Source organism: Carettochelys insculpta, chromosome 3 (genome assembly GCF_033958435.1).
Source record: "Carettochelys insculpta isolate YL-2023 chromosome 3, ASM3395843v1, whole genome shotgun sequence".
Lineage (NCBI taxonomy): Eukaryota > Metazoa > Chordata > Testudines > Carettochelyidae > Carettochelys > Carettochelys insculpta.
Window position 1 is genome coordinate 104,140,841 of NC_134139.1, and position 12,719 is coordinate 104,153,559.

At 42.5% G+C, this 12,719-nt stretch overlaps 1 protein-coding gene across 5 annotated transcripts in view; it reads left to right on the forward strand.

Annotated features, from left to right (window-relative positions):
* The window catches only part of MAP7 (microtubule associated protein 7), a 179,118-nt gene continuing 166,399 nt past the window's right edge, over positions 1-12,719 (forward strand). Inside the window, exon 1 of one of the 5 annotated variants that reach the window (XM_074990495.1) lies at positions 1-592. In XM_074990495.1, coding sequence (XP_074846596.1) covers positions 529-592 — 64 coding nt within the window. In that variant the 5' untranslated portion in view covers positions 1-528. The remainder of the gene's footprint in view (positions 593-12,719) is intronic. The other 4 variants (XM_074990493.1, XM_074990497.1, XM_074990494.1 and 1 more) reach the window with 4 other exon arrangements.

A 12,719-nucleotide genomic window follows, 5' to 3' on the forward strand; every position in this document is an offset into this window, starting at 1 on the left:
CCTAAAGGAGCTCACGTGGTACAGCTTGAGGCCATAACCTACCCCTCTGCTGCCCCGGTTCTGCCAGCAGCCACCGGCACCCCTCCCCCCGGCAGCTCTGCGGGGTGGGTTGCTAGGCGCGCCAAGCGTGACCAGCAGGCAGGCTGTGGCTGCTGCTGCTGCTGCCCACCCCAGGGGGTAGACCCCAAGGGGCTTGGAGCGCGGTGGGGGGCTGAGCCACCCACCCACGCTGCAAACCTCGTGCCTATGGCAGCCGCTGCAGGCGGGGGTGCAGCACCCGCCTCTCTCGCCTCCCGAATTCCAGCACCTGTGAGGAGCGCTGGGAGCCGGGGCTAGGCGCTGGGAACAGCCGCGGGGGATGGGGACCCCCGAACGCAGCCACTGGCACCACCACCCGAGCCGAGGCGGGCAGGAGCCCGGCCCCTTGCCACACCTGCCCGCCAGGCGGCGCTGCTCCCTCCCCCGCCCTCCCCGCGGCTGCTGCGTGGCGCGCTCACCTGGCCGCCGGGCGGGGCGCACGGAGGAGACATGGCGGAGGCGCGAATGGCCGGAGCCGGCGGCGGGAGCAGCGGCGCTGCCCGGAGCCCTGCAGGTGAGACCCCCGGCCCCGCCAGGCGGGAGCGCAGCCCTGCGGCGGCGGTGGGGAGGCAGCTGCGCGGAACGTTGCGGGCACCCGCGTTCTAATCCCCCTTCCCCTGGGATGGAACCGGCTGCGGGAGCGGGGCGAGCCTGTGCCGAGGGGTCGCTGGCTGCAGCCTCTTCCCGCAGCGCCCGGGGGCTGGCCTGGTCTGGGGCCCGGCATCCCCCTCCTCCGGCCGCAACAGGTGCACGGCGCTCCGCTCGGCCCCCGCCCGCTGCCCCTGACTTGGAGAAGGAGGAGGAGGATCCGGCCCGAGGCGGAGAAAGCTTCGCGGCGCGGGGGGTGCCAGGAAATCACAACCACCCGCGCCAAACGGCTCAGCAGTCGCTCGGCGCAGCCCCTTTGGGGTGGGAGAGTGGAGCCGCTTGCTCCACGGCGAGGCTTCTCCCTCCGCTTGCACGGCGAGGCTGATCCACCAGCCTGTGGTCCCCCGCTGGCTGTACATAAGGCAGGATGTATGGGTGATCATTTCCTGCTTCTCGCGCTCACTGTCAGGCTCCGAGCCACTTTATCTCACTCGTCCCCTTTTCATGAAAGGGGCATCAGTTCAGGTCTTTGCAGTTGATTGCCGGTGTTTTATCTAGAGGCGTGTCTTGCAGCTTAATTGCAGTGCTGCTATGTTTGTTCAATTTAAATTGAAAGCTTTCTGTACAAATGTATGCCTGCGAATGCAGTGGATGCCATTAAAATGGGAGATTACAATGGGCAGTAATCAAATTTGTGTTATTGGCAGTGTTCCTCACCCTAAGCATATACAATACTGTACTAAAGCTATTCCAGTGTAGTAAAGTGCCTAGCTGCAGGCTGTTTTAGGGGTGATTGCTACATATATATGTTTAAAGATGCTATTGTTGCAAAAAATCCAAAACCGATACATCTGAAATGTAAAGGCCATTGTCACCTAATGTGGGCTAATGACTTTGGGTACTTTAAAATACGATAAAACTTTTAACATTAAAATATAGCAGTTTGTTCAGAAGCATAGTTAATCATGGATGCAATAACATGACTACCGAACACAAGTCCCCTGTGAGATTTGGCCACTTGGAGAGCTACTGTGATCTTTGAATATGGAGCTACGCTGGAATTATTGAATGGAAATATGGAAAACGGCATTGTTGGAATACTGCATCCATTTTCACTGTCCTTGTTTGAAGGATGGTCTGCACCCTTTCAAATATTATTTGAAATGTGAAAAGCCTGCCTTATGGTGAGATAGTAAAAGAGCTCTGTATATTTAGTTTATCAGGGAGAATTAGGAGGGGTTTTATCACACTCTTTAAAAACCCACACAAAGAGACTTTTGATAGCAGAGGGGCCTTTCATCTATCAGAGAAAGGCATAACAAGATCCAGTGTCTGGAAACTGAAATTAGACAAACTCAGTCTAGAAATAGTTATTTGTTCAACTGTGAGGGTAATGAACCCTGGGGACAATTTACTGAAGGAAGTGGTCGATGCTGCTTCACTTGAATGAAATCTTTAAATGAAAATTGGATGTCTTTTTATGTGATAATCTAGTTCAATCAGAAATCATGGATTTGATGCAGAAATTAGAGAGTGAGTGTCTATGACCCATAATATACAGGAGGTGAGCCTGGCTGGCCATAATGGTCCCCTTCTGGCCTTAAAATCAGCAAACAAATTAAACGCTGATGTTCTTATCTTAATTTGGCCGCTCTGTGTTTTGTGCAGAGGGAGGTGGAAGGCTGGTTTTACACTGATTATAAGGAGGTATATCCACCCTAAGAGCATTTAAAAACTGTTCTATTTTGGTTGAGGGGTGAGGAGGCTGGGAGAGTTTGGGTTACATAATCGGATCAACTGCTGCTGTTGCTTTAGGCATGCAGGTGGCTTACAGTCAGATGCAGGAAAGGGACTGCCTCTTTGGCATGTTCAGTGTGGTCTATATTAAATTGAGTTGAATAAATCATTCTTTATTTCCCTCCCCTCCGCTCCCCATAATTCCTTTGTTACGAAGTTTGTATTCACCTTATCCTTAGGATATAGCTGGAGTTTTCAAATGTTGAAGTGAAGGCATTGCTAAAAACATTGTACAAATAGGGCATAATGCTGATTGTTGACTGAAATCATTTGCATAGCAAACTAAATATTTTAAACAAATGTTTTATGTAATGGTATGGTGATGTGACTGAAAAGAAGTAAAGAGGACATACCCATGCAAATATAATTGAGACCTTCCCTTCTTCCTTTTGCAAAGGTACAAGGGTGGAGTGTCTATTTAAAGTGATGACTGTAAGTCTGTGACAATGAACTGAAATTCTGAAGTTCAGCTTCTGAAAGGGCAAGTATTAGGTAAGGCCTCTGTGTGTACAAACAAAAAAAGAAAACAAAGAAGCAAAGAAAACCCAGTTACCCATGCTGTACACAGGGTGGATGCACAATCCATTTGGGCAATTTTTTTTTTTTTTTAACTAATGGGTTAAAAGACAATTCTGAATTTTAAAATGAGTTCTAAATTTGTTGATATAAGATTTTCACTGCATCGTAATTGCCATTAAAATTATTTTTTCCTTGAGGTATTTAAGAAAACAAATGTCAGAGAAAGTATTTTAGAAATAAAACAACGTTCTAAGTGCAGTTACTTATAGCTTTTAAATGTTGTCATGCGAGTTGGCTCCCAAGTGATGTTTTTGATCATTCAATATACTATTTCATGTTCTTGTATATAATTTGCATTTTATCAATTAAGGCATTGTTTTCCTTGTTAGAAAGAATGACCCTTAAACTTGCTTGGAGTGCCAAAGTTCATCCATAACTTGTTCATGTGTGAAGTGTCTGAGTTAAACTTTAGCAATTAGGTTGTTTGTAGTCTGTGTGTGTAGGTCCCGATGACATCATGTCACTTGAGTGCCTGTCGAGTATTTGAAAATAAAATAATCTCCTTCCTTTACATCCTGGCCAGTAGGAAAACTAGCTCTGTTAGTGTGAAGCTTGGTTTTTGTTTTGGTGTATTTTGAGTGTGTGTGTATTGTGTGAAGAATTTCTTCAGGGAAAGCTGAGTCAAATAAATTGGCTTTCACAACTAAGTGAAAACTAAAGTCCAGGTCCAGCACCTACGAGGGTTCTTTTGTCTGTTGTGCTCATGTGACTCCCCACATGGCAGGGATCAGCAACCTTTCTGAAGTGTGGTGTTGTGGAGGTAGATGCAATCCTTAAGTATCTGGGACCCGTCTTAGGGAGGGCTTTGAATATATTGTCCTGTTGTTAAAGTATTTTGGAAAAAATGCAATGGCTGCATTCCTAAAATGTACCTGATTACATATGTTTCCTTCCTAGGCTTCATTTACTTGCTAGTTGAAATGTTTTGATAGGTTGGGTTGTAACAGTATTGTATTTACATTCTATTTTGGGAATCTAATTTTTTTTTTGTTTGCCCAAGTAAATCCTATTTACTGTAATAGGAGATATTCTGCATTCTGAGGGGGAAACTGTATCCCTTAGTCATGATACTATATGACATATTATCTCCTAAGGGCAACCAGAATTGTAAGCCAGTGGGTTAGCATGAGCTTTGCTAAAGATCAGACTGTTTCAGCTCTAAATCACCTCTGTTCATCCACATCGCTGATAACTTTCTTGAGATCCTGCAAGTCTTAATGTTGCCTGGCAGGTAATAACCAGTGAACCCCAGTTCCTGAGTTCTCCAGAGTCATATCTCAGTAACATCCAGACCCTCTTACTGTCCCTTCATAAAAATTGTTTGTTGCTTCCAAAGACAAGCAGCAGCCTGTTGATTCAGCGGCAGACTCACACTTTACTTCAATATAACATCATTGAGTAATCCAAGAGCAAATCTGTTAATAAAGCACGTAGATTTTAGTGATAATAAGCAAAAGAAAAATAAATGTTTATAGTTACCAAAATAATAAAATACACTTTCTAGTGTCCAACCTCCCATCTTTGCCTAAATTGTTTTCTTATTTAAATCAAGCTACATTTACCGCACTTGCAGCCATTCTGGCAGGAAAATCCAGCATTCACAGAATCAGAGGGTATAGTCTCCTCTCTCCTTTTAAGTGATGGGTAGTATTTTTCCTCCCTTTCTGCTTCCCAGAGTTCATTGTTTTTGTCTCAAGGGCCTGGAAGACCACTTAAAGGTCAGGCTTAGCAGTGGGCCTGATGTGCTTATCAAACTGATTTTTCTGATGCCTGTTAAATTGAGTGCTTTGTTTGCCTTCTGTTTAAATTGTTTATCAAGTCAGTCCCCAAAACATATTTTACTGAGTACACATAACTATTCTTTGTATACCATTTGTCTGTACATCATATAGTGATGCTCATGTTGCATGTCACGAGTTTTTAATGAGAACGTTCTCAGTACACTTTTATGCAGTACTACAATATATACAAGCAGTTGACTTAATTCCTTATTCTTTGGGGGTTGGGGCCCATGTCTTCCCCTTGGGATGTTTGGGTCCTAATTTTCACAAGTGGCATAGTAGAAACTCTTTTTTGGTGCTAGCTGTTACTCTCAGTAATGTAACACTTGTTCTGTATCCAAGCTTCTCATTTTTTCACCACTAGGAGGATCTCCTGCACTTCCTCTGTGGAGGGTCTGTAGGAGTCCAGACTATTAGTATGTAATTATTTGCAGAAATAACTCAGATGAGACTTTTCTTGTGTGCTCTTTAATCTTGCAATAGAGGTGTAAGGATTAAACCTTTCACAGTAGAGCAAAAGGTGCCAAAGTGATTTCTAGATCTGATCATTGAAAGCAATGCAGCCTGAATATGGTGCCTTGGTACTAATGTAGGACAGACTTGACACTGCAAAGGTATTTTTAACATTGGAACTAAACAGCCATTGCTATGAAGAGTGATTATGCAAAAGAAACTACACTCATTTTTCCTCTCTCCCTCCTCCCTTTTCAGTTTTATAAATGTATTTATCTTTAAATGTGTCAACTGCATCTCCCTTTTGAGAGCTTCCTACTATTTCATTTGGGAATGAATTCAAGCTACGGTTGGTTTTGCTTCACCTGAGGCATGGTTTGATGATTTGTCCAGTAGGGCTTTTTGATCAAGAAGTTTGACTTGAGTTCATGTCTGATCAAAGCAGTGGCTCAAACTACGCTGAATTGTGAAATTCTGGATTTTAGATCTGCCTCCAGACTACTTAGGTGCCTCGTTTACAATGGGCTAAACCAAAGCGCTAACTCTGAGTGCCTTAATATTGAGGTTCAGGTTTATCTGCAATTCACATGTATTTTCTACAGTTGCTTATGTGACATGGTGGCTTAATATATACTGGATTAAATGTAATGGAGATTATTTCTTTAACTAGATTAAAGGAACCTCTTCCTGCCTCCCTTCCTTCCCCATGTCCTCCACACTTTGGAGGGTGAATAACCCAGTTCATTAGTCTGTTCTCTTGGACAGTAATTATATGTGCAAGGCCCATCTGGTGGGGAAAGTATGAAACCATTTTAGATATGCATTGTATAATGCCAGCCATGCTACTCTTTTTGTGTTCTCCCTCTTCCTGTTTTTTCTCACCTGCTAAAAAGCTCTGCAGTTCATGAAAAATAATACCTCTGTCAGGTGAGGCATAGACAATTGACTTGTGTACTTCCTTCTTCAATGCTAGTATAAGAAGAGAACCTTGTTAATGTAATTGTAGCTCCATGGACACCTTTTATATTTTAAAGGAATACCTCCATTGTCAGTATGAAACTTTAAATTATTTCCTGAAATAAAATTATAGTTTGCAGTAATTTGACAATATCTCAGGCTGCCATTTAATATAATGTATGTATTTCTGAGCACAGATTGGGTTATATGAGAGAGCAGGAAATGCATATGAAAGTTTAGTTCCTTTAAAGATGAAAATTATTTGTTGCTGAAAATGTAATTAAATCTGGTCATTGTAATAATGGCCTCAATTAAACAGGCACTCTGTAATCTTTACGCAATGTATTTTCCTCCCCACTTGAAAAATATGAATTCATGTGAATCCAAAATACAAGCGGAAGCATGTATGTAGAGCTGAAGTGATAGTACTCCTTGCATGCCCTCAGCTTCTCAAAGGAAGAAAAATTCTCAGGATCTCTGAGCTTTATAAAGCCAACCTCTTAGAAGAATTCGGAAAAAGAGGTTGAATGTGTAAACAGTTTGTTTAGGGGTGAAACATAAGATCAAAAAATGCATTTGTCAGATTCGCTAAAAGCTCAGTCCCCACAAACACATGCATGAAGAATAGCTGTGTGGCCAAGTCTTAGAAATTTTATTCCAAATCTTCTGATGTTCAGTGTTTTTCTTAAACTCCTAGCTCTTGGGGTCATGTTATTACATGAGCATCTCAGCTCTCGTTAAAAATAAATAAAGTAAGCTTCCAGGCCACAGCCTTGTGGGTAATAGCTTGAAAACGTGAATCCTAAAGGCTCCAGTACTAGAAGGCAGACTGTACAATGCTAAATGTATTATTTTAAAGCCCATTTCGGGGGGTGGGGTGGGGGGATGGTTTATGTTTTGTCCTTGTTCATGATTGGCAGTTCCAGCAATGTTGCTCACCAGAGCAGTCCTGTAGCCAGTATGCAATTATTCACCTGAGTAAAGTTACTCATGCGCACATGTATTCTCAGTGTTGGTGCTTAAGATTTTTGGCCACAAGGTAAGAGGAGGCTTGTGGGGAAGGAAGAAGTAGTCATCCACATTTTAGTTTCAGTTGTTTCTTTTTTAAAAACATGTTATCTCTCCTTATGAGAAATGCCATCCACCCAACAGTTGCAATTGATTTAAAGGGTTTCTCCAGAATTATTAACAAAAGTCAACTGCTGAGTGGGTGATAACAATTAACAGCAGGCTAGATTATTCATAGGATTTCATTTCTGTGATCGTATCAGTGTAGTAATGTAATGGAGAAACTTTAATTTGATTTTTGCCACATTAGGAGTCCTTCTGAAGTATGTTCTCATTTCTATAAAATGGCATAGTGCATGGAGTTGTTTCCAGAGTGCTCTGCAAATGTCTGATCCTAGGTAGATCAATGTTACCCTCATTTTACAGCTGGGAAAACTGGAGTAAAAATTCTGAATTTTCCAGATCTGAAGAAGTAGGTCTGTCCCACAAAAAGCTCATCACCTAATAAATTATTTTATTAGTCTTAAAGTGCTACAGGGCTGTTTTTTATTTTATAACAAGTAGGTTTAATAAGCAATAAGAAGTAGAAGGGATTGGAAAACAAGGGTATCCATGATAACATTATGTAATTTCATAGACAGCCTAGTAAATAGCTTGGTAAAAATAATTTGTGAGAAATATTTTATTGAAAAAACCTTCTACTTATTTCAATTGATAAAAATACTTTTTCTTTACAGTGTCTTTAGCATGAGGGTTACTTATACGGTGTTCTAGGCTAATGACATGAGTAGGAATATAGTGCATCAGTTTGAATTATGTACAGCTTGTGAATTTATTATGTGAAGCCCTTTCAACACTACAGCTTTTAAAGAAGTATATATGAAGTTAGTGATGTTAGCTGTAAACTTGTTCAATGTCAGCATACAGCACTGTTACAATATTCAGTTGTTTTCTCTTACAGTCTGAGTTGGCACTTGGTTGCCTTATTAAAGCAATTCTGGTGTACAAATTTTGCATTGTGAAATGGGGACCCATAACCATTCCTGTAACTAGTTTGGCTGGTCTTCCTTCTTCCCAGTTCTCTGTGGTCGAGAACCTACCTGATTGTCTTGCTCCTCATGCTATTTTGTGGGTATGTTTTCCAGGCGTGTTGTTAGCATTTAATCATGTGGAAGATGCACAGATTTTCCCAAAATGCACTATAGAATTTTTCCTTTGTAGGATGCCTTTTATTGTATAGGTATGGGAAAGAAGAGGAGCCCAGAGCCAAGGAAAATCCAGTGATGTGCTGGATGATAGGCTATAGATTCCAGTGTTTATCTGTGTGGGTAGCTGATATTATCTTGCTTTTGTTGTGTTCTGCACTGACTGACAATCCTGCCTTGAGTGTGGTGATGATTTTAAATCAGTCCCCCAAAGGCAAAGGGAAGGTTTGTGATCTTTAACTGCTTGCTGTAATTTTTTTGAGTACTTTAACTGATTAGACCGTTGGCAACTGATATAAGTAAAGAAGCAAACCAATGATGACAGATATGAAATAGAACTAAAACAAAAACAAAAAAAATACCCCAAACAAACAAACCAAAAAAAAGCCATCCCTGTAACGATCTTCTAATGGGTGGGAAAATACCTGCCCATGCTTATGACCCAGCTGTATTCCAGTAGAGTCCACAGAATTCTTCTGTTGAGTCTACCAGGACGACATAAGCAATTAGCCCCTTTTAACTTCTCGCCTATTATTTTTATGTAATAAAGTTCTGATATTTAGTAATTTTTTTTTTTAATTTGTTTTGATTACTCTTAAGTCGAGGCTGACATTCACATGAGGAACTTTAAATGCAACACACACACACACACACACACACACACACACACACACACACACACTCTCTCTCTCTCTCTCTCTCTCTCTCTCTTCAGTTAGTTTGCCTTCAAAGTGCTGTTGGATTGATATTTTCTCTCTCAAAGGAATTGTATCATTGTAGGAAGGAAATTTGCTCCTATCAGAGAAGCAGAGTTTGAGTGTGAGTGTTAGACTGCCATGCAGTGGCACTTGCAAAATGTGATGTAATGACACATGACAGCTTTCTTTACAGAGAGCATAATCCCGCTAGCACTTTGCATACAGCTAGAGTAATTCCAGTGGTGGCATTTTCTTGAAGTGGAAGGATATACCTTCACTAGGGCAATAGAGAAGTTTGTTCTTACCATGGGATAGCTAACATAACTAACGAGGTAAAATCCTTGTGAAGAAAAGGCAATTGGTTTGCTTTCGCAGGAGGATGGGTCGTTAGACTACTGGTTCTCAATCAGGGGGTACATGTACCCCATGAGGACAGGCAGAGGTCTTTCAGGGGGTACATCAACTCATTTAGATACTTGCCTAGTTTTACAACAGGTTATGTAAGAAGTACTAGCAACATCAGTATAAAGTAAAATTTCATGCAATGACTTATTTATACTGCACTAGATAGGATACACTCAAATCTAAGTACAATATTTACATTCCACGGGATTTATTTTATATTTGCATGGGAAAATGAAAACAGCGTATTTTCAGTATTAGTGTGCTGTGAGACTTGGGAGCTTTTTGGTCTGATTTTGTAATCCATTTTAAAGTGAGGTATAAAACTTGGGGATACTCAAGACAAGATATTCTGAAAGGAATCCAATTGTCTGGAATGGCTGAGAACCACCGAGTTAGACTCTTGAGGAGCCCATTGTTTACTTAGACCTGCTAGTTCATGTGGAAACTATGGAATGCCTTCTTCTCATCAGGGTTTTACCGTAGGTTATTTACAGCATATCCACTATCACGTGAGAGTAACACAACCTTTGGTCTAATGAAGACCAGCCATAGCAGTGGTTCCCAAACTTTTTAGCATCACGCCCCCCTTTTTGATTTTTGAGAAACCCTCATACCCCCCACACCTCTTTACCATCATCCAACCTCCCTATTAATAAAAAATTCAACTTATAATTTAAAAAAAACCACAAAAACTTGATATAAAAATGTTGTTTTGAAATTGAAAATAAGCACAAATAGTTTTTCTTGGTCCCTTGCAGGTGCCTGGTGCAGCCCCAATTGATCTGCTGCCTGTGTCAGCTGCCAGAGCTGCTCATGCTAGCCACCCACTTGCCAGCTGCCTGAGCCCCAGCCGCCCGCTTGTCAACCCAAGTCACCTGAGCCCCGTGCTGCTGGGGCCAGCCATCCAGCCGCCCGTCCAAGCCCTGCAATGCCAGGGCCAGCCAGCTAAACTTCATGAGTCCTGCATGCCAGCTGGCTGCCTGAGCCCCACAAGACCAGTCAGCTGCCCCCCTGAGCCCTTCCCCTCCCACAAACCCAGGCACCACCAGCACCCTGCTCTTACCCCATCCCCCTTAACTGCACCAGGCACCCCCAGCCACCCATCTAACTCCATCCTCCTCCTCCTCTTGAACCCACATTCACTCACCTTTGCATGTGGGTCTTTGCCAGCTGCCTGCTTTTTATAGTGACTGTGCCAGGTCACCCACGTAAAAGGGCAGGGGCTGAGAACCGGAAGCAAAGGGTGGGGAGAGTTGGGGGGGGGGGGCTCATGACACCCCCACCCCCCGGAATTTCTTCACGTGCCCCCCCCCCCACCCCCCGAGGATGACATGCCTCCCATGTTTGGGAAACCATGAGCCATAGGTTCCAGGCGGGCAGATCCTAGTGCAAGGGTGGAGCCATAATTTGTGAAGCTTTATAGTGATTCCTGTGGTTAGCTCGACTTCTTTTGTAAGCTCATGGTTTAGTTGCTATCTCATATTAACTAAAGCCTAATTCTGTGTATGAAAGGAGACAGGGTTGTGGGAACTTTTTATTCCAGTGAGCACTTTATCTCAGTACAAGTCCTTTGTATTTCTGCACAAGGCAACTAGTGTAGTATGTCACTTTTTGAATATTACTAAGAACCAGAATATGAATCTATTCTTCAAATATATGCAGTCTGTTTTTTTAAAAATTGTTTTAAGAGTTGTACCGTGTCTTTCAATCTCTTACTTTACAACCTGTTACGTAAACATGGCTTAAGCAAGTATTTTGAGAATATATTTACGTTGTCTGTTGTGGATTTATGTCTCTATCCTGCAATCGGTCACACACAAGCTTAACTTGAAGTGTAGGAACAGTGACACTGGAATCAGATTACTCACATGCGTAAAGGGAAGCACACAAGTAGTTGATTGCACGACTGGGTGTTAGATGACCAGTTCCAAACCAGTGCAAATTTTAAAAAATCAGTATTTTGATCCTGGATGTATGGAGTTTTATTATACAAATAGCAATTAACACAGTTGTCTGTAACTATTTACATCTCCTTGAATATCATGTAAGCTGTATTTATTTCACTTGCTACATGCAACTGTTAAATATCCTGCAAACACTAGGTAGGCAATTGCTAGATTTCACAGGCACCGCATGTTTGCAACAATAAAAAGTAGGTTTGCTAAGTAATCCATCCTTTCTTTCATAAGAAGGTACTGCTTTCAGCCCAGAATCCATAAAAAGCAAGTCAGGGCTAAAATATACTGGGCTTACTTATTACAGGTTGCACCTCCCTGGTCTGCAACCTTGGGACCTTAGAAGAACCAAACGAGGGATTTTGCTGGAGCAGGGGAGGTTAATGATCCTGATCTCTGGTCACCTCCACTGGTCCTCTGGCCATGGCTCGCTGGCACTCTGGCTGCAGCTCGCCACTACAGCCAGGCCTCCTGCAGCCAGCTGGGCGATGCTGCCGCTCTGTCCCTGGCTCTCTGGTCCAGAAGCATCCTTTGTCCAGCTGGCAGAGGGATGTTGCCAGACTAGAAAGTGCCAGCTTTAGGAGCAACCTGTAGTGATTCTTGATATCACCCATTTAAAGGAGTCCAGTGCATGTTAAATGGTCTATTTTTAAGCAATTACAGTACCTTATTTTATTGGATGTGTGTGTTTTATCAGGAGGAGAAAGGGAAAAGAGCATAAAGTTATTTAGCCTGTTTGATTGTACTCTTCAGTTATTCAAATGCTACAGTTTATATTTGTATAGCATAAACAAGAAGTCTGTACTACTAACCAGAGAAGACTTGTTCATTTTGGAATTTATGCGTTTAGAGCATTTACCTGATTATTTTAGTTTTTAATTATTTGCATTACAGTAGCATGAAAAGCAGTGATGAGCAACCTAGGCTAGAGAGCGGGCCTCCTAAGTGGCCCTCCATCTCAGTGGACCTTAAGACTGTTGTAACCAAGACAGTCTCTCAGGAAAGGGCAGTTTTGCTAACTGTATGTCTGCACCTAGAATTTGTGGGGTGTGCTGATTTGAACATAGCAGCACTTTGAGTGAAGAGGAAGCACATGGCTCTCGCAGTCCTTATTGTGTGCAGTCAGCATGCACCTCACTTTATTTTTGACAGTAGCTACAAGTTATTTATTCTGAAAAAGAGAGGTAGCCTCTCTGGAGTTAGAAAAGGGTATCA